General features: G+C 42.5%; 1 protein-coding gene and 1 pseudogene across 4 annotated transcripts; both read right to left on the bottom strand.

Moving 5' to 3' along the window:
- Positions 1–1,426: 1,426 nt before the first annotated feature.
- On the bottom strand, positions 1,427–27,747 carry LIAS (lipoic acid synthetase). 4 transcript variants are annotated; one of them, XM_078001603.1, is made up of 11 exons: positions 27,572–27,727; positions 25,848–26,020; positions 24,204–24,297; positions 22,881–22,961; positions 21,272–21,428; positions 21,132–21,189; positions 18,813–18,941; positions 16,357–16,502; positions 15,218–15,288; positions 13,320–13,431; positions 1,427–1,627 (listed from the first exon to the last, which is right to left on the bottom strand). In XM_078001603.1, the coding sequence occupies exons 3-11, from the start codon at positions 24,258–24,260 to the stop codon at positions 1,527–1,529; spliced, it is 912 nt and encodes a 303-aa protein (XP_077857729.1). In that variant the 5' UTR covers positions 24,261–24,297; positions 25,848–26,020; positions 27,572–27,727; the 3' UTR covers positions 1,427–1,526.
- On the bottom strand, positions 4,211–5,424 carry LOC100424846 (WD repeat-containing protein 5 pseudogene; annotated as a pseudogene).
- Positions 27,748–27,854: the final 107 nt, after the last annotated feature.

Raw genomic sequence — 27,854 nt, 5'->3', positions numbered from 1 at the left:
AGGGCTGCATTCAGCCATGAGTGGATATTAGGTGAACTGGTCCAGGTGCCCTGGCTGTCCTCCAACCCCGGTTACAACCCTAAATACACGGCCAATTGCTTCCCTACCTATAGCCTTTTCAGCCGGCCAGCTGACATCAAAAGAAGGCTATTCTATTTCACAGAGGGTCCTCAACCCTTGGGGGGTTAACTTGATCCTATAGTCCCCTGCATAACCCTTTCTGAAGTTCTTTAACCCCATTCTAATGGGGTAGGTTTTGACGATTTTCCTCCCATTTCCTCCTTCCCAGGCATAGCACACTCACTCTTCCTTTGTTTCAGATCAATTAGACCTGGTGGGTCGCACACTTCGCTTGGAGCATACAGTCTCTACTAAGAGACCTGCAGGCCCCACATGTCACCCCCCCGTTGGTTCCTCCTGGAACAAACTTTCACACACTTTCACACACTTCCCCTCTCCCAGTTCTCCTTTCTCAACTGTGTTTGCGAGCCACTCTCGCGTCCTGGGTTGGCTAGGGTGTAAGTTTCCCCGACCTTTACAAGCCATTCTTGCATCCTGTGTCGGACTACTAGTTGCACCCTGGGAAGTGATCAGCTCCCCTTTCGTCCTTGTGGGACGGATCCTGCTTTGGGCCCCAATACCTTACCGTGGTCCTGAAGCGCGCTGTCCCTGGAATCGTCCTGTACCCTTTAGGTTCCCTTGCACTGTCAGGGAAGGGACACCGCTGGGTCGCAGAAGAGCTGATCTCCCCTCCGTGTTGAAGTTCTCCTGATGGACGCCTGGGGTCACAGGTATCCTGCCAGCCCAGGGCTCCAGCCCCACAGGCAAAGGAGACAACAAACCTGTCATCTCCTCTCCTGGATGGCTCACCAAAATGTTGTAGGAATCAGAGGACCAGAGAGACCAAATGGGTGTTATAGGAGGATTTTTATTAAGGTGTGCACTGGCTCAGTGGACTCATGTCCAAAAAATTGAGACCAGAACAAAGACAGGGCTTGATTTTTGTAAGCAAGCTTACAGAAGCAGAATAAAGACAGTTAATCAAACAGTGACACATCTTGTAATCTCTAGCACAGCTGCGTTACAGCTGTGACCTTGCAGCTGCATTGAAGCAGAAACAGGAACTTATAAAACTTGCAAAATATTTGTGGGGAGCGGGTAAAGGATTAAAAGAGGAATTTTGTTTTTCTTATCCTTATATTGGGGGGTGCTGGGAGAGTCTCCAGAGCACATTCCTTTTGGGTTCTGACTTCTTAGATAGTGTTATCAGGACCTTGCCTGGGCCTGGGCTCTGTCTGTTACTGTTTTTGGGATGAGACAACCTAATATAGAGAAACTTGTTTTTCTCTTTTAGTTTTTATTTCTTCTTTCTTTAATTTCTGCCTCACTATGGGAGGTCGAGAAGGGAGGATCACTTGAGGCCAGGAGTTCAAGACTAGCCTGGGCAACATAGTGAGATCCCAACTCTACAAATACTAGAAAAAAATTAGCAAGGAGTGGTAGCATGTATCTGTAGTCCCAGCTACTCAGGAGGCTGAGGTGGGAGGATCACTTGAGCTTGGGAGGTCAAGATTGCAATGAGCCGATTTGTGCCACTGCACTCCAGCCTGGGTGACACAGCAAGATCCTGTCTCAAAAAAAAAAAAAAAAGGTTAAAATGGTAAAAGGAAACATTGAGGTGTTTTTTATTTTTGTAGTCACTTTCTTTTTTTTAATTTTAAGATTTTATTTACCATGTATGTGTGCGCGTGTGTTTTTGACAGAGCTTCACACTCTTGTTGCCCAGGCTGGAGTGCAATGGTACAATCTTGGCTCACTGCAACCCCTGCCTTCTGGTTCCAGCAATTCTCCTGCCTCAGCTTCCCAAGTAGCTGGGATTACATGTGCCCGCCACCACGCCTGGCTAATTTTTGTATTTTTAGTATAGAGAGGATTTCACCATGTTGGCCAGGCTGCTCTCGAAGTCCTAACCTCAGGTGATCCACCCACCTTGGCCTCCCAAGGTGTTGGGATTACAAGCATGAGCCACTGCACTCAGTCGATTTTTTGTGCTTTTTTGAGATAGAGTCTCACTTGCCCAGGCTGGAGTGCAGTGGCACAATCACAGCTATCACATTAAAAAAACAACAAAAAAACGCCAGGCGCAGTAGCTCATGCCTATAATCCGAGCAGTTTGGGAGGCCACAGTGGGTGAATTGCTTGAGTTCAGGAGTTTGAGACCCACCTGGGCAACATGGAAAGACCCCATCTCTGCCAAAATGACAAAAAAAAAAAAAAGGCAGGTGTGATGGTGGGGACCTGTAGTCCCAGTTATTTGGGGGCTGCAGTGGGAGCATCACTTGAGCCAGGGAGGTTGAGGCTGCAGTGAGCCAAGATTGTGCCACTGCACTCAAGCCTGGGCAACAGAGTGAAACCCCATCTCAAAAAAAAAAAAAGGCATTAACTTTGTTAGTCATTTAGAAACTCATCCTAGCTTTCCAGAGCATGTGGTCCCCAACTAGCTGTTATCATCACCACATACTGGCAGTGTGTTTAAGTTTTAGACCAAAACTCAGGTGTGTTCTTGTAGTGTTTTGTAGTGCTAGCCTTGCAAAATAATACGTATAAGCAGACTTAAAGCTTCAGAGGATAAGCTGGATACAGTGACCGCTTGCTCCCTTCCTCCCTTCATTTTTCTTGAATACAGACATGTAAGAGACTACTCACTAGATAATGCTAGTAACATGGGAGATTATTTTAGGTGCATATACATCTTTTTAAATTTTAATAGGCATTTATTTTAGGAACATTAGAATAAACATAATTTACAAATTACATTAGCATATAAACTTGGATGCTCTAAGAGGGACCCAATATTACAGTGTCTTAAGCAGAATAGTAATGTATTTCTCTCTCACATAAAAGTCCAGGTAGGTGGTCAAGGGCTGGAAAAGGCCAAAGCCTTCCTCATCTGGTCGCTCTGCTGTCCTTGACACAAGTCCCCCATTTCATGTCCAGGGTGGCTGTTCCCACTCTAAGCATCATGTTTTCATTCTAGCCAGCAAGGAAAAGGGAAAAGAGGAAGGGAAAGGTACCACCTGCTCTGTAAAAGCAGATTCAAAAATAGCAGCCCCGGCTGGGCGCAGTGGCTCAAGCCTATAATCTCAGCACTTTGGAAGGCCGAAGTGGGTGGATCACTTGAGGTCAGGAGTTTGAGACCAGCCTGGCCTACATGGTGAAACCCCATCTCTACTAAAAATATAAAAAATTAGCTGGGAGTATTGGCGCACGCCTGTAATACCAGCACTTTGGGTGGCCAAGATGAGTGAATCACTTGAGTCCTGGAGTTCCAGACCAGCCTGGGCAACATGGTGAAATTCTATCTCTACTAAAAACACAAAAATTAGCCTGGCATGGCGGTGTGTGCCTATAATCCCAGCTATTCAGGAGGCTGAGGCACGAGAACCACTTGAGGTGCAGGTTGCAGTGAGCCCACATTGCGTGATTGCACTCCAGCGCGGGAGACAGAGTGAGACTCTGTTTCAAAAACAAAACAAAACAAAAACATCTCCTGCTACTCCTCTTTCAAGTTTCTGTATTAAATTTAACTGGAAAGCATCCAGAGATTCCAAGATGAGGTGTTTTACAATTTTTAAAAATTATTTACTATTTTTTTTTCTTTTTAAGCTATGCTACTAACTGAAATTTACTATTATTTAGCTATATTGAAACTGTTCTCAATACTGTGCAACCAAAACAAGTAAGTAGACTCTTGAGGCTGAAGACAGCAACTGTTATCCATAAATCCCAATTTTGCATGTGTATCAAAATAGCTCCATTTTTCTTATTCACTATTTTTATTTACAGAGTAAATGTTACAAATCTGAAACTGTAACATACACTGTGCTAATAAAATGCCATTTTAATTATTTTACATTGATGTTCCATGAGATTTTTATTATATTTATTATTTTTAAAAATTGAACTTCACCCTTTTGAAACAAAAAATAAAAAATTTTTGTTCACTCTCTTTGAACACAATAGACTAGGAACTCTTCCCTAGACGGTATTAGAAGGCACTTCCCTAGACAGTGTTACAGGCATGTGCCACCAGTGTTAGAAGAATTGGCGAGAAATGTCACCAGCAACTTTTAGCACTTTCCAGTGGTCCGCACTCAGCCAAATAGTCTTCAAAAAGGAGGCTCAAATCAGGCCCCGTCCTGACCCGCAGGCACAGACCCCGGGGGGACCACCTCTGAGACACCATGTTTCTTGCCAATCCAGGTCAACTTCCTGACAGTCTATCACGTAAGGGAGCAAAGGGATTTAACAGTCACTATTCCACAGTTCAATTGTTTTGTCATTTTCTAGCGCGGCAGAGGTGATGTTTTCTGTTGGGTGACAAGCTGTTGAGATCACACCACCTGTGTGGCCTTGTAATTTCTGTACAATCTCTTTCGTCTGAAGGTTCCAAATGTAAAGAAGGTTATCCTCCGAGCCAGACACAATCCACTTCCTGCCAGTAACAGAGAAATTGGCAAATATGCAGTATTTCTCGTTCTTGTGGCCAGTGTACATCTTCAGGCAATTCCCGTTGCTGTAGTCCCAGAGCTTCAGAGTGTTGTCCAGCGTGGCAGCCAGGATGTATCTGCTGTTCTGGGAGAACGTCACAAAAGACACCGGGGGTTGTCATCATCAGTGAGCGTCCTCAGGCACTGGCCCGAGGCAGTGTCCCAGATGGACAGAGACCATCATAGCTACTTGAAACTATCAAGAATCCATCACAATTAAAATGAATGGCCAAGACTGGATCTGAGTGAGCTGGTGAAATCTTGAGGCACTTCCCTGTTTTCACATTCCATATTCTCACACTTTCATCAAAGGATCCTGAGACAGTAAGGTTGGACTGGGGATTGAAGTTACAGCAAAAGACATAATTACTGTGTCCCTTCAGGGTTTTCAGATACTTTCCGGAGCTCACCTCCTGTATTTTGTATCTTCAAGGTTTTGTCATCTAAGGCTGAAACAAAAAGGTTAGAATCTGAGGACCAGGCTACATTGGATATTCCCAGCTTGTGACCAGACGGTTTTCTCAAATTTCCGGTCACATGCACCCCAAATTTTAATGAGTTTATCAGCAGATGAACTTGCCAGCCACTCTCCATTCGGGCTGAATTTCAGGAAGGACACTGCGTTGGTGTGGCCAGCAAGGGTGAGCTTTAGAGCATAGTTTGGCTTCACGGGTGTAGACTTGCTCTGAGTGGCGGATGACGAAGGGGTCGGCTGTGCTCTGGTGGCCTCTTCGCGGTCGCCATGGCTCTGACGCTGGCCGCACAGGGGACGTGGACAGAGGGTCCTGGTGACAGAGGCAGTCTGCCGGGCCGCCGTGGCAGGCCGGGTGCTCAGGGCGTCGGCGGACCTCGCCTGGACACCAGCGAGGACTATTCATTTATATTTTTTTGAGACAGTCTCACTGTGTGGCCCAGGCTGGAGTGTAGTGGTGCATTTTCGGCTCACCGCAACCTCTGCCTCCCCGGTTCAAGCGATTCTTGTGCCTCAGCCTCCTGAGTAGCTGGGACTACAGGCGCGTGCCATCACCCCAGGCTAATTTTTTTTTTTTTTTTTTTTTGAGACGGAGTCTCGCTCTGTCGCCCAGGCTGGAATGCAGCGGCGCGATTCCGGCTCACTGCAAGCTCCGCCTCCCGCGTTCACGCCATTCTCCTGCCTCAGCCTCCCGAGTAGCTGGGACTACAGGCGCCCGCCACCTCGCCCGGCTAGTTTTTTTTTTTGTTTTTTTGTTTTTTAGTAGAGACGGGGTTTCACCGTGTTCGCCAGGATGGTCTCGATCTCCTGACCTCGTGATCCACCCGTCTCGGCCTCCCAAAGTGCTGGGATTACAGGCTTGAGCCACCGTGCCCGGCCCGGCTAATTTTTTATATTTTTAGTAGAGACGGGGTTTTGCCATATTGGCCAGGCTGGTCTCGAATTCCTGACATCAGGTGATCCGCCCTCAACGGCCTCCCAGAGTGTTGAGTTTACAGGTGTGAGCCACCGTGCCCGGCTGAGAATTTTATTTCACCAAATGATTCTCTAGCTAACAAATGTTTAACTGCCATTGGCCTACACTGTGCAAAAGGCCTATTAGATAATATCTAGAAATGTCAAAAAAATTAGCCTGAAAAGTAATCCATTTTTTTCCTGTAAAATAAGTTAAGGCAGCTTGAGCTATTTCTATTTTAAGTTGGTAAGGTTAGGCCTGGTGGTGGCTCATGCCTGTAATCCCAACACTTTGGGAGGCCAAGGCGGGCAGATCATTTGAGGCCTGGACTTCGAGACCACCCTGGCCAACACGGTGAAACCCTATCTCTACTAAAAATACAAAAATTAGCCGGGCGTGATGGTAGGTGCCTGTAATCCCAGCTACTTGGGAAGCTGATGAAGGAGGATCACTTGAACCCAGGAGGCAGAGGTTGCAGTGAGCTGAGATCACGCCACTGCACTCTAGCCTGACAGAGCGAGACTGTCTGAAAACAAAAGAAATAGGGTTAAATTTACATCCCAAAATGTACTTGGATCTATAAAGACATGCATTATTATTATTATTATTATTTTTTTTTTTGAGAAGGAGTTTCACTCGCCCAGGCTGGAGTGCAATGGTGTGATCTCAGCTCACTGCAACCTCCACCTCCCAGGTTCAAGGAATCTCCTGTCTCAGCCTCCTGAGTAGCTGGGATTACAGGCATGCGCCACCACACCTGGCTAATTTTTTATTTTTAGTAGACAGGGTTGCACCATGTTGGTCTCGAACTCCTGACCTCAGGTGATCCACCTGCCTCGGCCTCCCAAAATGTTGGGATTACAGGCATAAGCTACCGTGCCTGGCCCATGCATTACTTAAAAAAAATTTTTTTTGAGACACAGTCTCTGTCACCCAGGCTGGAGTGCAGTGATGTGATCTCGGCTCACTGCAACCCCTCCCTGTCAGGTTCGAGTGATTCTCCTGCCTCAGCCTCCCAAGTAGCTGGGATTACAGGCATGCACCACACTCAGCTAATTTTTTGTATTTTTGGTAGAGATGGGGTTCTCACTGTGTTGCCCAGGCTAGTCTCAAACTCCTGAGCTCAACTGATTCGCCCGCCTCAGCCTCCCAAAGTGCTGGGATTACAGGCATGAGCCACCACACCTGGCGAGGACATGCATTACTTTTGTAATCCTGGCTCGTTGTAAGAATTCAAAACAGAATTGGCTATCCACTTTACGTATTTTACAACGTGGCCACCTAAAAGTGTCCTTTTTGATATGCAGAAAAAGTAGAAAGGCAGGATTCAGTCAAAAGATGAATCTCTGAGTTACTAGTATTTTGGAAGGAAATTCCTTTCTCAGGTCTTTATCATCATATAACACAACCAATGTGAGAAATGAAAGGAATAGTGCATGTGGATTTAGCAAGCTACTATACAAATAAGGGTTAATATTTCCAGGTTCTATTTCCTTGCCTTAGGCAGCATTATGGCCTTGGTTTTTTCAGAGGGACTAAATGTGATCAGCATAAAACGATTTTGCAGGTTCTGATGTAGTCACACCAATGTAAAAAATTAACATTTACACTTTTTTTTTTTTTGAGACAATCTCACTCTGTCGCCCAGGCTGGAGTGCAGTAGCACGATCTCACCTCACTGCAATCTCCACTTCACAGGCTCAAGTAATTCTCGTGCCTCAGCCTCCCGAGTGGCTGGGATTACAGCCACCTGCCAACCTGCCTAGCTAATTTTTTTATTTTTAGTAGCAATGGAGTTTCACCAGGTTGGCCAGGCTGGTCTCAAACTCCCGACCTCAGGTGATCCGCCCACCTCGGCCTCTCGGAGTGCTGGAATTACAGGCATGAGCCACCACGTCTGGCCAGCATTCATTCTTAGGCCTTTCTAAATTATTCCAATATTATAAGGACAAATGTTAATCATAACTGATTTCAACCTATGAAACTGTGATTATGTTACTGTGACTGTTCCATCACAGTAACAAATGAAGTTTTTATTTTTCATAAATGAAATGTAATGATGATGTTAACAGTGGACTAGAAAATCTGGAAGTTTTTGTTTTTTTTTTTGAGACAGAGTCTGGAGAGCAGTTACAGTGTCCAGGCTGGAGAACAGTGGCACCATCTCAGCTCATTGCAACCTCTGCTTCCCAGGTTCATGTGATCCTCTCACCTCAGCCTGAGTAGCTGGGACTACGGATGTATGCCACATCTGGTTAATTTTTTTTTTTTTTTTTTTTTTTTTTTTGAGACGGAGTCTCGCTTTGTGGTCCAGGCTGGAGTGCAGTGGCCGGATCTCAGCTCACTGCAAGCTCCGCCTCCCGGGTTTACGCCATTCTCCTGCCTCAGCCTCCCAAGTAGCTGGGACTACAGGCACCCGCCACCTCGCCCGGCTAGTTTTTTGTATTTTTTAGTAGAGATGGGGTTTCACCGTGTTAGCCAGGATGGTCTCGATCTCCTGACCTCGTGATCCGCCCGTCTCGGCCTCCCAAAGTGCTGGGATTACAGGCTTGAGCCACCGCGCCCGGCCACATCTGGTTAATTTTTAAATTTTTCTGTAGAGATAGGGTCTCACCATGTTGCTCAGGCTGGTCTCGAACTCCTGGGCTCAAGTGATCTGCCTGCCTTGGCCTCCCAAAATGTTGGGATTATAGGTGTGAGCCACCATGCCTCATCTCTAGAAGTTTTTAATGCATTTTAAAATTATTTAACAGAAAATTCTTACAAAGATATTTTAAGATTACATCACAGCAAGCAACTGTTTATTGGGACAAAGAAGATATACAAAAAGCCAAATGAATTACTGTAATTAAATCTGTAGTTTATTGACTTTTTTCTTTTTTATTTATTTATTTGAGATGGAGTTTTGCTCGTCACCCAGGCTGGAAGGCAATGGTGCGATCTCGGCTCACTGCAACCTCCCTCCCCCTCCCAGGTTCAAGTGATTCTTCTGCCTCAGTCTACCGAGTAGCTGGGATTACAGGCACCCGCCACCACGCCCGGCTAATTTTTGTATTTTTAGTAGAGATAGGGTTTCACCATGCAGGCCAGGCTGGTCTCGAACTCCTGACCTCAGGTGATCCACCCGCCTCGGCCTCCTAAAGTGCTGGGATTACAGGCGTGAGCCACTATGCCTGGCTATTGACATTTTTTTGTTTTAAGCAAAGAGGTGGGGTACATCCACTGTAGTCCAGGCATTCTGGCACCACCTCTGTTATTAACTGGAATCAAATTTTAAAAATTTCTGTGATCTTGAAGCTCTTGAAGTTTTAGAGGGCTTTTGTTTTTCTTTTAGCCACTAGATTTTTCAGGAAAAATTCACCTATTTAGGAAAAAGGAAAACACATTAATATCAATTTAAAGTAAATAATAGTGAGACAACTATTTCAGAATTATATTTTTGGTGTTTCCCCTTTAAAGAAGACGTTTGTATTTATTGGCACTTCCCTCTTCTCAAACCTCAATGGCAATATTTTTCTAACCTAAATATCCCCTATATCTTTGGCCTTTCTCCCCGGCAATAATGACTCGAGTCTCCTACTACTATTCTTTCTAGTAACTCAATATTACAAAGGGTGACCCTACTGTATACATGGGTCTGCACATTTATTCTACTTTATGTGCACTATCTTTCCCTCATCACTGTCAAAGTACTGCTCTTGGCAAAATTCATTTCCAAGAGCAATTTTGCTACATTATTAGGCTGGATCTGATGTTTATAAAACAGACTTCGTTGCAGTTGAGCAGACGCATCTGATGGAATCTCTTTAGCTTATTCCCCTCTAGGGAAGCAAGAGCTCTTCATTTGTAATGGGCTTTCTCCCCACCGCCTGAGTTGTGCCTATGCAGTAAGTTAGCAGCTTAGAGGGCACATTCTCTTTTTAGGCCATTAGCATTCCATTTAGTCTATTGCTCTTACAGCATGACTCAATGCTTACTGGTAGAGCGCAGCACTGGAGGCCTGATTTTACGAGGAGTCTGATTAACTTCTCTTTGCCATCTTACATATGAGTAGAACTGTGATGAGTGTATCTACATATAATCTCTGCAAATCTCAAGGCTCATAACCCAGCCAAGTAATCCATGCTGCTCCATACCTCCTCCGAATGTCGTGGGAGTAGCACCGACTTTACCAGACCCTAATCCATCATTTTAGTCTAATGCTCATCACGTACCAGAATTTGATCTTTTCCTGGTAATTTAGAAAGCATCAAAAAGTTCATAATTTACTTCCTTTTATATGTTAGAAATTTTTCTTTAACAAAAGAAAAACTCCTTTCAAAGGATATTACTGTAACCATTCTAGAAGCTGATAGTGGTTCTATCCTTCATATGTATTTTTAGCTTGCCAGTAGTGCTGCTTGAAGATTAAATCACTTGCGATTACTGGTTTTCAAAATCCCCACATCCTGTCAGTCAGCGCTGAATCAAATTCTTGGGTTTCCAAACTATGATGAGCTATTAGTTCATTAAAATGTTTTAAATTACTATTTTTATTTATTTATTTATTTTTGAGACAGGATCTCACTCTGTCACCCAGGCTGGAGTGTAGTGGCACGATCACAGCTCACTGCAGCCTCAACCTCCTGGGCTCAGGTGATTCTCCCACCTCAGCCTCCTGGGTAGCTAGAACTAAAGGTGCCCACCACCATCCAGCAAATCAGCCACCCAGCTAATTTCTGTATTTTTGTAAAGATGGGGTTTTGCCATGTTGCCCAGGCTGGTCTTGAACTCCTGGGCTCAAGTGATCCACCCACGTTGGCCTCCCAAAGTGCTAGGATTACAGGCGTGAGCCACTGCACCCGGCCTTAAATGTCTTTATAAGAACATACTATAAAGACATATTACTAATTTATATTACTAATACTGGAGCATTAATTTTTTCAAATAGAATTTGTTTAATTTAAACATATTTAAGATTTAGACTCCAATATATAAAGCAATCATTTAAAACATCACTTTAGATCCAAAAAAAAACAAACCAAACCTAGCTTATTTATTTATTTATTTTTGAGACAGAGTCTTGCTCTGTTGCCCAGGCTGGAGTGCAGTGGCGTGATCTTGGCTCACCACAACCTCTGCCTCCCGGGTTCAAGCAATTTTCCTGCCTCAGCCTCCCAAGTAGCTAGGACTACAGGCACATGCCACCATGCCCGGCTAATTTTTGTAATTTTTTTTTCTTTTGGAGACGGAGTCTTGCTGTGTTGCTAGGCTGGAGTGGAGTGTCAGGATCTTGGCTCACTGCAACCTCCGCCTCCCGGGTTCAAGCTATTCTCTTGCCTCAGCCTCCCGAGTAGCTGGACTACAGGTGCACGCCACCATGCCCAGCTAATTTTTGTATTTTTAGTAGAGATGGGGTTTCACTATGCTGGCCAGGATGATCTCGATATCTTGACCTCATGATCCACCCACCTCCCAAAGTGTTGGGATTACAGACATAAGCCACCGCACCCAGCCTAAATTTTTGTATTTTTAGGACAGACGGGGTTTCACTATTTTGGCCAGGATGGTATCGAACTCCTGACCTTGTGATCTGCCCGCCGCGGCCTCCCAAAGTGCTGGGATTTCAGGCATGAGCCACCACGTCCGGCCAATACCTAGTTTATTTTTAAAGAGACAAGGTCGGACAGGGGTGATGGCTCACGCTTGTAATCCCAGCACTTTCGGAGGCTGAGGCGGGCGGATCACAAGGTCAGGAGATTGAGGCCATCCTGGCTAACACAGTGAAACCCCGTCTCTACTAAAAATACAAAAAATTAGCTGGGTGTGGTGGCATGTGCCTGTAGTCCCAGCTACTCGGGAGGCTGAGGCACGAGAATGGCGTGAACCCAAGAGGCAGAGGTTGTAGTGAGCCAAGACTGCACCACTGCACTCCAGCCTGGGCGACGGAGAGAGAGACTCCACCTCAAAACAAAAATAATAATAAAAAATAAAGAGATGAGGTCTCACAATGTTGCTCAAGCTCTATTTGAACTCCTGGGCCCATGCGATCCTCCTGCCTCAGTCTCCCAAGAAGGTGAGACTATAGGCACACGCCACCTCACCTGGCCTAGCTGTTTCTTTTTTTTATTTTATTTTTATTTTGAGACACAGTATCTTGCTGTGTCGCCCAGGCTGGAGTTGTAGTGACATGATCATAGCTCACTGCATCCTTGAACTCCTGGGCTCAAGTAATCCTCCTGCCTTCCAAAGTGCTGGGATTAGAGGCATGAGCCACCTTGCCTGGCCTCTTTATTCTTTTTGTTTTGAGATGGAATCTTGCTCTGTCACCCAGGCTGGAGTGCAGTGGCACAATCTCGGCTCACTGCAAGCTCTGCCTCCTGGGTTCACGCCATTCTCCTGCCTCAGCCTCCTGAGTAGCTGGGACTACAGGCGTCTGCCACCATGCCCAGCTAATTTTTTGTATTTTTAGTGGAGACGGGGTTTTCACTGTGTTAGCCAGGATGGTCTCGATCTCCTGACCTTGTGATCCCCCTGCCTCAGCCTCCCAAAGTGCTGGGATTACAGGCGTGAGCCACCGTACCCAGCCAGCCTATTTATTCTTAATAATTGTAATTGTTAAGTCCAACTGACAGGGACATCATCAACACTTTCTAGATTAAATTCAGTCTTCAGATATGTTCTATGGATCCTCTGACAATCATTATCACATGACTTTTTATCCCTTGGAAACTCATTTTGTTTTCATAAATCAATTCAAGCTATTGATTAAAATAAGAGCTGAAATTCCAAAGGTAAAAAAAAAACTGCATTGTAGCTAGTAAAACCACTAAACGTTTCTATGGAGAAAAATAATCTTATGGATATTTTTCTGTTGCCTCTGGGGGAAAAATACAAAGAAATGTAATGACGCAAGCAATGCTATCGAACAGATACTTTTCAGTGCTTAAATTGATTGAAATTGGTAGTCTGGAGATGCAGCTGACATCATTTCCAAATAAATATGTATTTCTCAGAAAACCCTATCAGATGCTTGACATGCTCTGCATTTCTGAATAATCTACTACTGAAATCTACACATAGAATAAATCAATAAACTAATTGTTTCTGCTTTTACTATAGTAGCTGAGTTACAAAGCAGGGGGCTGAATTTGTTTAAGAAACAAAGGATTAAGAGAAACTTTTCCTTAACATGATCCCCATGGAGCAAAGCTCCTAAGCATGTTCCAGAAAAAAAAAACTACGCCCTCTACCAAGACCACCAAAGGTATTACAATTTGTCAAGAGTTTTAGTGATTGGTGGTAGAACTTAATGTGGAAAGTTAATGGCCTAAATAAAACCATGCCCCGCAATCTACCTTACCTGCTTTATATGAAGAACGCACCAAAGGGCCACTTGCAGTATAATGAAATCCAAGTTCATTTCCTACTTTCTCCCAGTATTTGAATTTTTCAGGAGTGATATATTCTTCAACCTAGATTTAAATAATTACTTCTGATCAGATTTTAGAATTCCTCTTTGATTCTGCAGAAAGTCTATACCCATTTATGCAGAACACTCTTCACTGCATAATTTATCTTGCCTCCACCCCCAGGCTTTTGTCCTCTCCCTCCTCCCTGTTTGCTGGTTACTTGTTGGCCACTCTACTGGGATGTAAATACAGGGAATTATAGAGGCAGGGAAGCATATCAATTTTGTGCTACATTGGCTATTCCAAAGGACAGAGAAAGAAGAGATTATCTATAGAGATTATTTATCTGTATTTTTCCTTCATTAACAGGTAAATTCAAGAATTACTCATGCCTATCTGATTCTTGAGGACAAGACTGTCTTACTCAATTTGTATCTTCTGCTTAGCACTGTGACTGGCACATGGTCACTGCTCAACACAAGCTTCTTGAATGAATGGATAAACGTCCATGATAGAAATAGAAACAATGGTTTCCCATTCTTACTTCGCCTCTGGCTCTAACATAACAAAAAACAAATTACACAATAACCAAGTGTAAATGAGTGCCATTTCCCAACTTTTAAATTCTTTTTCTCTAGGTTCACTTGAGTTGTGAAATTTGTAGAGAAAATGGGGGAGGCAGCAAATATGTACCAATGTAGCTGATTCATGTAGATAATAAAACTGGGACTTACCAGTATACAGCTGACCCTCGAACAACATGGTAACTGCACAGGCCCACTTACGTAACATACAAAATGTGTGTTAATTGACTGTTGTTATTGGTAAGGCTTCCGGTCAACAGAAGGCTATTAATAGTTATGATTTTTTGGGAGTCAAAAGCTATACATGGGCTGGGCACAGTGGCTCACACCTGTAATCCCAGCACTCTGGAAGGCTGAGGCGGGCGGATTACCTAAGGTCAGGAGTTCAAGACTAGCGTGGCCAAAATGGTGAAACCCCGTCTCCATTAAAAATATTCAAAAATTGACCGGGTGTGGTGGCTCACACCTGTAATCCTAGTACTTTGGGAGGCCAAGGTGGGTGGATTGCCCGAGCTCAGGAGTTCAAGACCAGCCTGGGCAACATGCCAAAATTCTGTCTCTAAAAATATAAAAAAATTAGTCGGGTGTGGTAGTTCGTGCCTGTAATCCCAGCTACTCAGGAGGCTGAGTCATGAAAATCGTTTGAACCTGGGAGGTGGAGGTTGCAGTGAGCTGAGATTGTACCACTGCACTCTAGTCTGGGTGACAGAGCGAGACTCTGTGTCAAACAACAACAACAAAAATATCTATATCTGTATCTATATATATAGATATAATTTAGCCAGATGTAGTGGCACCCGTCTGTAGTCCCAGCTACTCAGGAGGGTGAGGCAGGAGAATCACCTGAACCCAGTTGGCAGAGATTACAGTGAGCCGAGATCGTGCCACTACACTCCAGCTTGGGCGACAAGAGCAAAACTCCGTCTTAAAAAAAAAAGCAGGCCGGGCGCGGTGGCTCAAGCCTGTAATCCCAGCACTTTGGGAGGCCGAGACGGGTGGATCACGAGGTCAGGAGATCGAGACCATCCTGGCTAACACGGTGAAACCCCGTCTCTACTAAAAAAATACAAAAAACTAGCCGGGCGAGGTGGCGGGCGCCTGTAGTCCCAGCTACTCGGGAGGCTGAGGCAGGAGAATGGCATGAACCCGGGAGGCGGAGCTTGCAGTGAGCTGAGATCTGGCCACTGCACTCCAGCCTGGGCGACAGAGCGAGACTCTGTCTCAAAAAAAAAAAAAAAAAAAAAAGCAAATCAAGATACGTGTACCTTAAGATGACGCCTTGTTGGCTGCATATATTGTCCTAAAGTCAAGCAGTCTACATCTGCCTCACGAAGTGCTGTAGGAAGAAAAGCACAAATTACATTAGCAAATACTTTAATTGTAGACCTAACCATAATTTTCCTGAGGAATATTTAAAAATGGTGTGAACTTTGTGACAGTCCATAATCCTCATGTTGGGGAATAAGATAACACCTATTCATTCAAAAGTATTATGTGCCAGGGACTGTAGTAAGGACTGAAAACAGTAATAATTAAGACAGTCATGTAGGGCTTATAGAGACAAGGATAAATACTTCTAATAGTACAGAATAAATGTTAAAATAGTCGTGGAGGGTGTTTTAGAGTAGGAGTCTGTTTGGCAGAAAAGGTATGGGAAATGGTATATGCAAAAATCTGAATGCACCTATATTATAGAGCAAATGTGTTGCATTAGGTTTTTACTCAATGCACAAGATATGCTATGGGGGCTGTGATTTAAACTGTGACGTATCAGAACCTTTCTAATAAACTGCGTGCAATTTGGTAAACAGCAGCTCTTAATTACTATATGAACTTACTACTCTTTGAACCACTAAATAACTACAAGCAATCTAAGGATCTTCTGCTAAAATTAAAACTTTTATTATCAAAGTTTAAAAAGTCCAAGAATCACAAAGTACATGGACTTATGGGACTATGGTTCAGCAAAGTCCGAAGCACACCATGTTATGTGACAATGCTACAAGTAAGCTCTTTCTCAGAGGCTTGGATTAGTCTCATTGATCTATGAACTGTCAGTGCCTGGTACCTGGCTGGCTCTCCAAAAGTGTCCAATGATAGAATGAGAAAAGTGAATGAAATCATGCTATCAGTGGATGCAAGGATGGGGAATAAAATGGGATATAAATTTCGTATCCTGAGCTTCATGCATGTCACTCCATGAAATCACCAGAAAATTTATTTCCTTTGCTTTATTTTCTTAACTTGTATTTTAGATTTGGGGGTGCATGTGCAAGTTGGTTTTCTTTTTATGCCGCCATTTATAACCATATACTTTGTTCTTAGAAGGGCCTTCAAAGTGAGTGGGTTCCTGCTGTTACTCAAATTAGATGGGAAAGATTTTTTCATTTTTCAATTTCTTTACCTTTCATTGTTGCATATACTTGCTCATCATTCTCGCCTAAACCCAACATTATAGATGTTTTAGAAATAACATCAGGCTGAACCTTCTTGGCATGTTTCAGTACACGTAGGGACTGATCAAAATTGGCCCGAGGATCACGAACCTTACTGGAAAACAGCAGGACTGTTGTCAGCAAGAATTACAACAAGTTCAACCAAGTACATAGTTACGCAAGCAACCTGAAAGACCAGAGAAGTACATTCTGCACATTATCTTAAACCACATAGTTGAAAGGTAGCATTTATGCACAAATGCCTAACTGTTAATTTAGGAAAGAAAAGGCCTCACTGGGCTCCCTAGCTCTGCCTCAAGCCTGGGGCAGAGAAAAGTACAATGGAAGAAATTACTTCAGTTTATGCATTGAGAAACCAGAATTCTGAAGCGAAAAATTAGGAGAGAAAGGAAAAAAAAGCAGAAGTAAGAGAGTCTCCATGCTGAACAAAGAAAAAAATAAGCTGAACCCACGTCAGAGGGTTGAAACTTTCATGTTCATTTCTTTTCTGAAGACTAAGCTGCCCTCTGCTGGTGAGTACACAACACTGCCACCTCTTAGGTAAAGAAATGCATGATTCTGGAATTTTCACTGGAAAGGATCATGTTTCTTAAGTGAAACCAGGGAAACTGGCACCCACTGGTGGTGGTATCACGACAAGGTTGCAACAGGCTGTGTACCGTGGCTTAAATGACTTATCATTTAAGCCAAAAGGCCAGAAAGCTTCTGATGTTAAATCGGATTTCATTTCAATTCCAATGCAGCTTTATTTTCTGTAATTGTTTTTCATCAGCCACTAGTTAACAGGAAAGAAACAAATTTATGAATTTAAAAATAACTGAAACTGACAATACAGAAATTACTTTTTAACAGAATTTCTCCACTGAAATTAAGTTATGGTCTCTACTGTTTATGATTTAGTGAAAATGATGGTTATTGTTTACTTTAACTTATTTCAGGTTCTATGACACAGATCATATGTAGAAGCTAATCAAATCACTGCTAAATGCTAAATTAAAGAAAAAATGATATTAATCTTGCCTGAAGCTTAAAATGTTCATTTTTCTAAAATGTGAATGGATGTGGATAATAATCCTTACTTTTTACATCAGTGTTACTTGCCAATAATTACTCTTAATTACTGAAATTATTAGGAGTAAGAAAGCATAGTGTCTACTTTTTTAAAAAAGTACATCTGAATGATATGAGTTTTTCTTTTTTTTTTTTTTCTGAAGTCTCGCTCTGTTGCCCAGGCTGGAGTGCAGTGGCACTATCACTATCTTGGTTTACCGCAACCTGCACCTCCCGGGTTCAAGCAATTCTCCTGCCTCAGCCTCCAGAGTAGCTGGAATTACAGATGCGCTTCACTGCACCTGGCTAATTTTTTGTATATTAGTAGAGACGGGGTTTCATCATGTTGGCCAGGCTGGTCTTGAACTCCCGACCTCAGGTAATTCGCCCACCTCGGCCTCCCAAAGTGCTAGGATTACAGGCGTGAGCCACGAGTTTTTCTTCTGCATCATTCATTACATATATTAGTGCTGCGTATGTGTGTAAATATATATATATATATTTTTTTTTTTCTTTCTCTCTCTTTCTAGATGGAGTTTTGCTCTTGTTGCCCAGGCTGGAGTGCAATGGCGCAATCTTGGCTCACTGCAACCTCCACCTCCCGAGTTCAAGCGATTCTTCTCCTGCCTCAGCCTCCCGAGTAGCTGGGATTACAGGCATGTGCCACCACGCCTGGCTAATTTTGTATTTTTAGTAGAGATGGGGGTTTCTCCATGTTGGTCAGGCTGGTCTCGAACTCCCAACCTCAGATGATCTGCCTGCCTCAGCCTCCCAAAGTGCTGGGATTACAGGCATGAGCCACCACGCCCAGCCGAATATATTTTTGAAGCCTTTTCTTTAGAATTACAACCAAAGCAATTGCTCTAGTGTAATTTTTCCCTCCTTTGAAAACTTTTTTGTGGGGAGGGGGAAGCAAACAACTCATTGAAATTTGCAGTCTGATATTATTTTAAAAAAAAAGAAAAAAAATGTTCATTATTTGTGTGTATTAAAACACACACAATAAGTGTTAGTAATATGAATTATTAACACCTTAATGTTTATAATATAAAAATTAAGTATATTATAAATATAAAAATATAATTATGCAGTATAAACATAGTGTTTATAATATAAACACTAAGTAACTGATATTGCTGGGTGGAAATACTATTATGGATATTTATGCTGTTTTTGTTGGTGATATTTTCTGATTTTTATGTAATAGACATAGACTGAGTTTTCCTAAAAAACAAAAAAGAATAGAGTTTCCTTTGTAAAGGTCGATGGCAAAGTTCACCCCTGGAAAAGGTAAGTATATATGGCATATTTTGACCCACCTAACTTTCCAACATTACTTTGTACACGTATTCACCTCTGTAATTCCGGGACTGTTTCTACATTATGTGCATACACGTCTAATCCTGACAGAGCAACTTTTTCTATTGCTTTGAGATCACCTCGAAAATCAGGAGTAAGACATTCCACAAGGATTTTTGGATTCCTAGGGGGAAAAAAGAGAATTATCAAACAGAGAGAAAGAACTGACATACCTGTTGCTCAAAACAGAAATTATCGGTACTCATTCAGTATGTTTCAACACAGTAATCTTTAGAACTTTGCCAAGCAAAGTATGAACATACAGATGTTCATACATGAACCATTATAAGAAAAGAAAAAAAGCGGAACATTAAATACTATGTACGCAGTGGTTAAAACACACCTGTAGGCAAACTGAATAAAATTTCAAATTATATATAATAGACTTTTAAACCTAATTTGAGTAGGTTTTAGAAAAAGTAAATAATTGTAAGAAACTAAAATATGAAATATTAAAACATTAAATATAAAACTTTACTCTTTGGAAAGTAAATTGAGATATTTCTTATATAAATGTGAATATTATTTGATTGCTTTAATTTTGATTTCTTTAAAAAGTCATCAAATCATGCTCTCCTCCTTTCCTCTAGGCAAATATTTCACAAGTACTATGGGTTTTAAAAACTATTTTCTGGGTTGCTGAGTCATGAGCTTTGTTAAACAAAGTACGAGCTAAACATTAATCTTCCTATTTATGTTGTGGCTATATCTATTCATCCAAGCAATATAATGTGAACTGGGTCACAGAGCTGTTCCCTTTGACACCAACAAAAATGACTGAAACAGCTGACAAATTTTTTCATAAACCCACTGGCAAAGTGTCTGGAGTTGTTCCCTGAAAGAACAGATGTAGAAAAGACTACATGTACACCCTTATCATGAACATATGAGATGTTCAAAGAACATATCCTATAATTCTGGGTTTGTTTTTCTTTAAAATAAAAACCGGGTCTTGCTCTGTTGCCCAGGGCATCATAGCTCACTGTAACTTTGAACTCCTGGGCTCACGCAATCCTTCTGCCTCAGCCTCCCAAGCAGGTAGGACTACAGGTGCATGCTACCACATCCAGCTATTTTTTTTTTTTTAATTTATTTTTTGTAGAGACAGCATTTCCCTGTGTTGCCCAGGCTGGTCTTGAACATCTGGCCTCAAGCAATCTTCCTGCTTTGGCCTCCCAAAGTGCTAGAACTATAGGCGTGAACCACTGTGCTTGGTTCTACTGCTTTTTTAAACTGCAAGCTAAGACCCATTGAAGCTTGTAAAATAAACAGTGGGCTGCAAACAGATTTTTCAAAAATGAACTATAGTAAATAGAAAACAGAAAATACTAGGGAATCATTTAAAAAATTTACTAAGTGTGCTTAGGTGCCAAACTAGTACTGAGTTGTAGAAAATTAGAATCATCCCAGCACTTTGGGAGGGCGAGGCAGGAGTACTGCTTGAGGCCAGGAGTTTGAGATGAGCCTGGGGAATGCGGCAAGATTCTGTCTCTAAAAAAAAAATGAAAAAAAAATTAGCCGAGCGTGGTAGTGTGTACCTGCAGTCCCAGCTACTTGGGAGGCTGAGGCAGAAGGACTGCTTGAGCCCAGAAGTTTGAGGCTGCAGTGAGCTATGACCAGGCCATTGCACTCCAGCCTAGATGACAAAGCAAGACTGTCTCTTAAACAAAACAAAACAAAAAAAACCAGGCTGGGTGCGGTGGCCCAGGCCTGTAATCCTGCACTTTGGTAGGCTCAGGTGGGTGGATCAATTGAGGTCAGGAGATCGAGACCATTCTGGCCAACATGGTGAAATCCTGTCTCTTACTAAAAGTACAAAAATTAGCTGAGCGTGGTGGCATGGGCCTGTAATCCCAGCTACTCGGGAGGCTGAGGCAGGAGAAATGCTTGAACTAGGAGGTGGAGGTTGCAGTGAGATGGCGCCACTGCACTCCAGCCTGGGCAAAAGAGTGAGACTCCGTCTCAAAACAAAACAAAACAAAAATCATTACTAAGAAGACCAGGTTTATACTTTTTAAAGAAAATTATTCAAAGTTTAGACTAATGCTCTAATATGAGGGAGGGATTCTATGGGCTAAAGGTCTACAGATAAGTTCATGTTACTGACCCCCTAAAATTCTCTGCAAATATGTATCTGTACATACAAATATGCTTTTTCCAAAGAAATGTGTACATAATTTCCAGTGAATTATCAGAAAACTATGAAACTCCCCAAAAAGTGAATAATCCCTGCTTCAAGGTAAAGAACTTAAACTAAACTCATGTGGGTCCAAAACGGTCCTTAAATTACACAAACAAATGCAAAAATAAGTACCTTTCCTTTAAATATGATACAGTCTTTGCAATGTGTTCAGCTCCCCCATCAGGCATATCTAGAAATAAAAGAATCCACTGCTCAAGATGATGTCACCATTTAGAGCCAATTTCTGGTAGAGGCCACGATGACACACTAACCGTCTCGATCCACAGATGTCAGGACAACATAATCCAGACCCCATTCTGCAATTGCCTTTGCAGTATTGTAGGGCTCACTGGCATCCAGTGGAGGAGGATTTCTTGCAGTCTTAACAGAACAAAATCTGCAACCTCTTGTACATGTGTCACCCATCAACTAAAATAGAAATGTTACAATTTAAATCAAATAGACAGATGACCCTTAAGGACATAATGTTGAGAGAATAAAGCAAGTTGCAAAGAATGCATACAGTTTGGTTCTGTTTATAAGAAATTTGAAACATTCGAAACTAAATGATAGTCAAGGAACACAAATATATGTGATACAACTAAAAAGAAAGGGAAATAATAAACTCAGCAATAAGAATAGTGTTCAGGGAAGAGAAAAGGGGATGGGATCAGGAAAGGACACAAAATTTACATTTAAAAAACAAAGCAGGGTGCAGTGGCTTGCTCCTATAATCCCAGCTACTCTAGAGGCTGAGGTGGGAGGATTGTTGAGAGTTTGAGACCAGCATGGGCAACACAGTGAGACCCTGTCTCTAAAAATTAGCTGGGTGTAGTGGCATGTACCTGTAGCCTCAGGTATTCAGGGAGGCTGAGATGGGAGGATCACCTGAGCCTAGAGTTTGAGGCTGCAGTGAGCTATGACTGTGCCACTGCACTCCAGCCTGGGTGACAAGAGTGAGACCCCCATTTCTTAAAACAAAATAGAAACACAACTGAAAAATGGGATTCTAAAATACAGTTTAGGGGCTACAGAGGGGGATTCAAAGACAATGCTAATGTTTTAATCTCTAATGTTTTAATCTCAAACTGGAGGTATGAAGGTGTCTGTTCTGTTATTCTTTATAACTTACACAGTTTATAAGATACTTTTTTTTTGAAACAGGGTCTTGCTCTGTAGTCTAGGCTGCGATGCAATGGCATGATCATGTCTTACTGCAGCCTCGACTTCTTGGACCCAAGTGATCCTCCCACCTCAGCCTCCCCAGTAGTTGGGTATACAGGCAAAAAAAAAACATGCCCAGCTAGTTTTTTTTTTAAACCTTTTTTTGTATGGACAGGGTTTTACTATTTGCCCAGCTGGTCTCGAACTCCTGGGTTCAAATGATCTGCCTGACTCAGCCTCCCAAAATGCTGGGATTACAGGCATCAGCCACTGCACTTGGCCTATGAAGATACATTTTATCTACTCAATAATCAAAAAAGATGATTTTAAAAGACATAAAATATGTAACAGATCAATGTGCAGGTCTCCATGAATATGAAAACAGAAAGCACAGCTCCTTTTTGTAGAATATATTAAACAGAAAACACGTAAAAAGTTAAGCAATCATGAATAATGTTTCCAAAAATTGATAGGAGAGGTATCTCAAGGCAGCGCGTGATTAACTATCACATAAATGAAAGAACCAATAACAGATTTATGCAGAGAAGATTGAGATCAAAACAGGTTGGATTATTCCATCAGGTTTTTTCTTAATATTTTTCATAAATGCAAATGTAATGAAAAATCTGACCAGAGATTCATAACGCACAGAAGAAGACAGAACATATTCCCTTTCAGTTTCTAGACTAAAGTTGTAGAGGCTGAGGCTGGCCCTACCATGATCGTGGCCGTAGCGGTGGCATATTCTCCACCTCCCCAACACTCTCCAATATTGGGACATCGAGCTTCCTCACATACCTGTGTACAAAAGGAAATGGAACACCATGAGGTTGACAATATCCACCAACTAAACAATTGGTGACTGTGATTAGACATTTTAAACTGCTCATTGTTTACAACATATTTTTGAAGACATCCACTATTCAAAAATGCTGTTAAGACCAAGTGTGCTGGCTCACGCCTGTAATTCCAGCACTTTGGGAGGCTGAGGCGGGAGGATTGCTTGAGCCCAGGAATCTGATACCAGTCTGGGCAACATAGTGAAACCCCGCCTCTACAAAAAATCGAAAAGTTAGCTAGGCATGGTAATGTGCATCTATACTCCCAGCTACTCAGAAGGCCAAGGAGGGAGGATCACTTGAGCCTGGGAGGTCAAGGCAATTGTGCCACAGTGCTCTAGCCTGGACAACAGAGCAATGCCCTGTCTTAAAAAAAAAAAAAAAGAGGCTGTTAAACTGCCAAACTCTATATTAAAATTAGAGTGTGGTGAGCATGTCCTATAGAGGTGTACTCCCTTACACAATTATATAAGAATGGACAGAGTTGAATTCTTATTTTTTTAAAGATGGAGTCTCACTCTGTCGTCCAGGCTGGAGTGCAGTGGTGCCATTTTGGCTCACTGCAATCTCCACCTCCCGGGCTCAAGTGATTCTCCTGCCTCAGCCTTCCGAGTAGCTGGGACTACAGGCTCATGCCACCAAGTCCAGCAAATTTTTTATTTTTTTTAATTTTAGTAGAGACAGGGTTTCGCCATGTTGGCCAGGCTGGTCTTGAACTCCTGACCTCAGGTGATCCTCCCGCCTCGGCCTTCTGAGTGCTGGAATTATTGGTGTGAGCCACCACACCCGGCTAAACTCTCATTTTTAAATTAAAAACTTTATGAATGTATATACTTCATATGTGCAAATAAAAAAGTCTGAAAGTGTACTGAAAAGTTAAAGGTAAAAGAGCGTGCTTTATATATGACATTGTGTATGTGACATAGCTTCACATTTAATTTTATATTCTTTCCAATGAAACATGTATCTAATTTGCAATATAAAACAAACAAAGCTTTGTTTCCAAACTTGTAGGGCAAAAAATATTTTTGTTTGCAGGAAAAATGATTCTAAATATATTTCCATTCGTGGTAGTAATGTATCACTTAACATATTTACTTTCTTTGCTATTATTTATATATTTATTAATAATTTTTAAGTTATATAAATGTAGAAACATGGCTTTTGGTTAAGAGGGATAGTTTACACTTTGACAACTTACTGTATGGAGGTTTAAATTCCGCAAAGTGTTTTTCAGTTTATTGTAATTTTTCCCCATGGGAATCTCTGTCTTTAGCCATGGAGGTAGTCTTAACCTAAGGAAAGCCAAACATAACGATTAACAAATATGCTGCCAAATAATTACACAGCTTTGAAGTTAATTTCTTCTATTACAATTCCTAGTTAATACTTTTTCTATAATCTTAGAATAACTCTTATAATTTCTGTCATAAGAGTAAGAACACAGAATCAAATTCAGCCTTGCTCAAACCACTTTAGAAAACACCAATAGGCCAGGCCTGGTGGCTCAAGCCTGTAATCCCAGCACTTTGGGAGGCTGAGGCGGGTGGATCACGAGGTCAGGAGATTGAGACCATCCTGGCTAACATGGTGAAACCCCATCTCTACTAAAAATACAAAAAACTAGCCGGGCGTGGTGGCGGGCGCCTGTAGTTCCAGCTACTTGGGAGGCTGAGGCGGGAGAATGGCGTGAACCCGGGAAGCGGAGCTTGCAGTGAGCTGAGATCATGCCACTGCACTCCAGCCTGGGAGACACAGCGAGACTCCGTCTCAAAAAAAAAAAAAAAAAAAAAAAAAAGAAAACACCAATAATGGGGCCAGGCACCATGGCTCACGCCTGTAATCCCAGCACTTTGGGAGGCCGAGGCAGGCGGATCACCTGAGGTCCGGAGTTCGAGACCAGCCTGAACAATATGGAGAAACTCCGTCGCTACTAAAAATACAAAATTAGCTGGGCGTGCTGGCGCATGCCTGTAATCCCAGCTACTCTGGAGGCTGAGGCAGGAGAATGGCTTGAACCCTGGATGCGGAGGTTGCTGTGAGCCAACATCGTGCCATTTGCACTCCAGCCTGGGCAACAAGAGCGAACTCCATCTCAAAAAAAATAAAAAAAAAGAAAACACCAATAATGGAGTGTAACAGGGCACTATGCTCATGTCTACCTTTTTTGCAAAGCCAGAGTTACACTACTCTAATAAGAGAATGAGTTTTTGAATATCTCATCCTTCATGAATGATACTGCCAAAAAGTACTCTATTTGTTTAGAGTGAGGTAAGATCACAACAGTGCACTGTCTGCTCTATACTCTAGATTTTATAGTGGTTACTCAACGTAAAAAAGATCTAAAATTTGGAGTGGAGATTGTGAATCCTTGGTTCTCCATGACTTCCATCCACTTGTGATATAGAAGGAGCTGGATTAAGTTCTCTCTCAACACAATCTACCTTCTACATAAAATTCCATAACTCTTTTAAATTAAGGTAAGGTATCCATAGGTCATATGTAAATTGACTAGGAGAAGCACACGTTAGATCATCAACACCTAGTAACCCAGATCTAACAGACTAGTAGTAAGGCAATAATCCTTACTCTGAAGAAGTTGGATGCTGGGTAGAAAATGGGGAGATGGCAGTGTAACATAGTAAGGGCACAGAGAAAAGAGAAAGATTCCAACAATTACATTTGCTTACCCGTTCTATCTAGTTGTGTTATCACATCTTTCTAATAATTTTTAGCTAAATTTAACAAGTCTGATATAAAAAACAGATTCTAGGGCTTGGTTATATCTGAAAATAATGCACAACAAAGGAATGGGACGTTAAAATTATCTCAAATTTTAAATTACCTTTCTCCTTTCTGGCGTTTTAGGTTTCCTTTATATTCAACCCAGGTGCTCCTGTCTGCAAGATCACCAGATACAAAATCTTGAAGGTCTGGTCCATTCTGTAAGAGTTCCTTTTTTTCATCTGGCAAGGAACTTAATGGTCTGACTGGGCTGCATAAATATCTCCCAAATACCTAAAGAAAGAGTTCATTATGACATTTATTTAGTGGAGTCCAGAATAATTTAGTTTTAACCCATCATAACACCTAAAAGTAAGCCTTTTGGTAAAGCTAAAAAAGTGTTTCAGAAATTATGTCAAACTAGGAGCTCTAGTATTCTAGAGCATTAGAATGTAATATAAAAGATGACTGAAGGAACCAAACCTAAAAGAGAATAAGAGTTGACTGTTTACTACTGAGTTTAGAATTGATTTGGAAATCTCTGGAACTATCTAACATACATCACACTTTCACATACTCCACCTACCAGGAACTACATGTTTGTCTTTCAACAAGATTGAACTGCAATAACTGAAGAAGGTGCCACAGTTTAAAATTGTTCTGGTCCTGACTTGAATCAGGGGCGTTTAAAGTGAAGTGTGCAGCCGGGCGCGGTGGCTCAAGCCTGTAATCCCAGCACTTTGGGAGGCCGAGACGGGCGGATCACGAGGTCAGGAGATCGAGACCATCCTGGCTAACACGGTGAAACCCCATCTCTACTAAAAAATACAAAAAACTAGCTGGGCGAGGTGGCGGGCGCCTGTAGTCCCAGTTACTCGGGAGGCTGAGGCAGGAGAATGGCGTGAACCCAGGAGAGGGAGCTTGCAGTGAGCTGAGATCCGGCCACTGCACTCCAGCCTGGGCGACAGAGGGAGACCCTATCTCAAAAAAAAAAAAAAAAAGTGAAGTGTGCAATAAATCTCTCGAGTTTTGAATAAGCATAATTGTTGAAAAGTAGGTTAATAATGCCCAGTTGGTTTCAGATAACTGGAAGGGGGAAAACTAAGCCTAACGTTTTTACCTTTTTTTTTTTTTTGAGAGGGAGTCTCGCTCTGTCGCCCAGGCTGGAGTGCAGTGGCGCGATCTCGGCTCACTGCAACCTCCGCCTCCCGGGTTCAAGATTCTCCTGCCTCAGCCTCCCGAGTAGCTGGGATTACAGGCGCGCGCCACCACGCTCAGCTAATTTTTGTATTTTCAGTAGAGATGGGGTTTCACCGCATTGGCCAGGATGAACGATTTTACTTTCTAGGTTACATTTTTTCTGTGTTTGAACATGGCAGTCAAGAACATAAGAAATCATGGTATTCGGCTTTTACATCTGAACACAAACATGCATGAGACAGCCAGAACACTACAAAATCCTTGAGTCTGCACATGTAACGCAAAAGAACCTTCGACAACTCAAGAGTGCCTGTTAGGGTGTTGCACGATTGCTACTGCACTTCTCAATGTCTGCAGCTAAAGCCTAGAGGACAGGTTTGTGTTCTCTGCGGCTAGAGTGGTGTCTTACACACAGTAAGAGTCAAACACAGAATAGGTATGTAGGGTGCTCACTGCAGTGCTCCATAAATATAGGGTACAAACCACTCTAAACAGAAAATAACTCCTTAGTGCCGGCCCAGAGAGACTTTCAAACAAACTGATGCCAGAGACTCTATATCAATATTTTGCGGTTGGTGGAAGAATTACATGAGATTACACGAAAAATGTTTAAAACTGCCGTTGGCTAGAAGTAAATGCACTGACCTTTATTATTGGGCGTGGGCGCTCTGAAGGGATAGGATTCCCCCACCCCACGCCCAAACCCGCTCGCCCCGCCGCTCACCCGGGGCCCCAGGGTGCGGGCTGCATCCCCGCAGCGTAGAGACATTTCCTCTTTAGAACTAGCGCAGTGCAGGGATTGAGAGCTCGCTAACTCCCGGGAAAGGACAGGTCGGTAACAGGTCGCTCCGTTTACGACAAACAGCCGAGCTACTCCATGATTGGCTGCTTTAGCCTTACGTGACGTCGCGCACTTATGACGCAATAC

The sequence above is a fragment of the Macaca mulatta genome, chromosome 5, assembly GCF_049350105.2.
Source record: "Macaca mulatta isolate MMU2019108-1 chromosome 5, T2T-MMU8v2.0, whole genome shotgun sequence".
NCBI lineage: Eukaryota > Metazoa > Chordata > Mammalia > Primates > Cercopithecidae > Macaca > Macaca mulatta.
The sequence above is the reverse complement of the archived record's forward strand: the minus strand, read 5'-3'. Positions and strand labels throughout refer to the sequence as shown.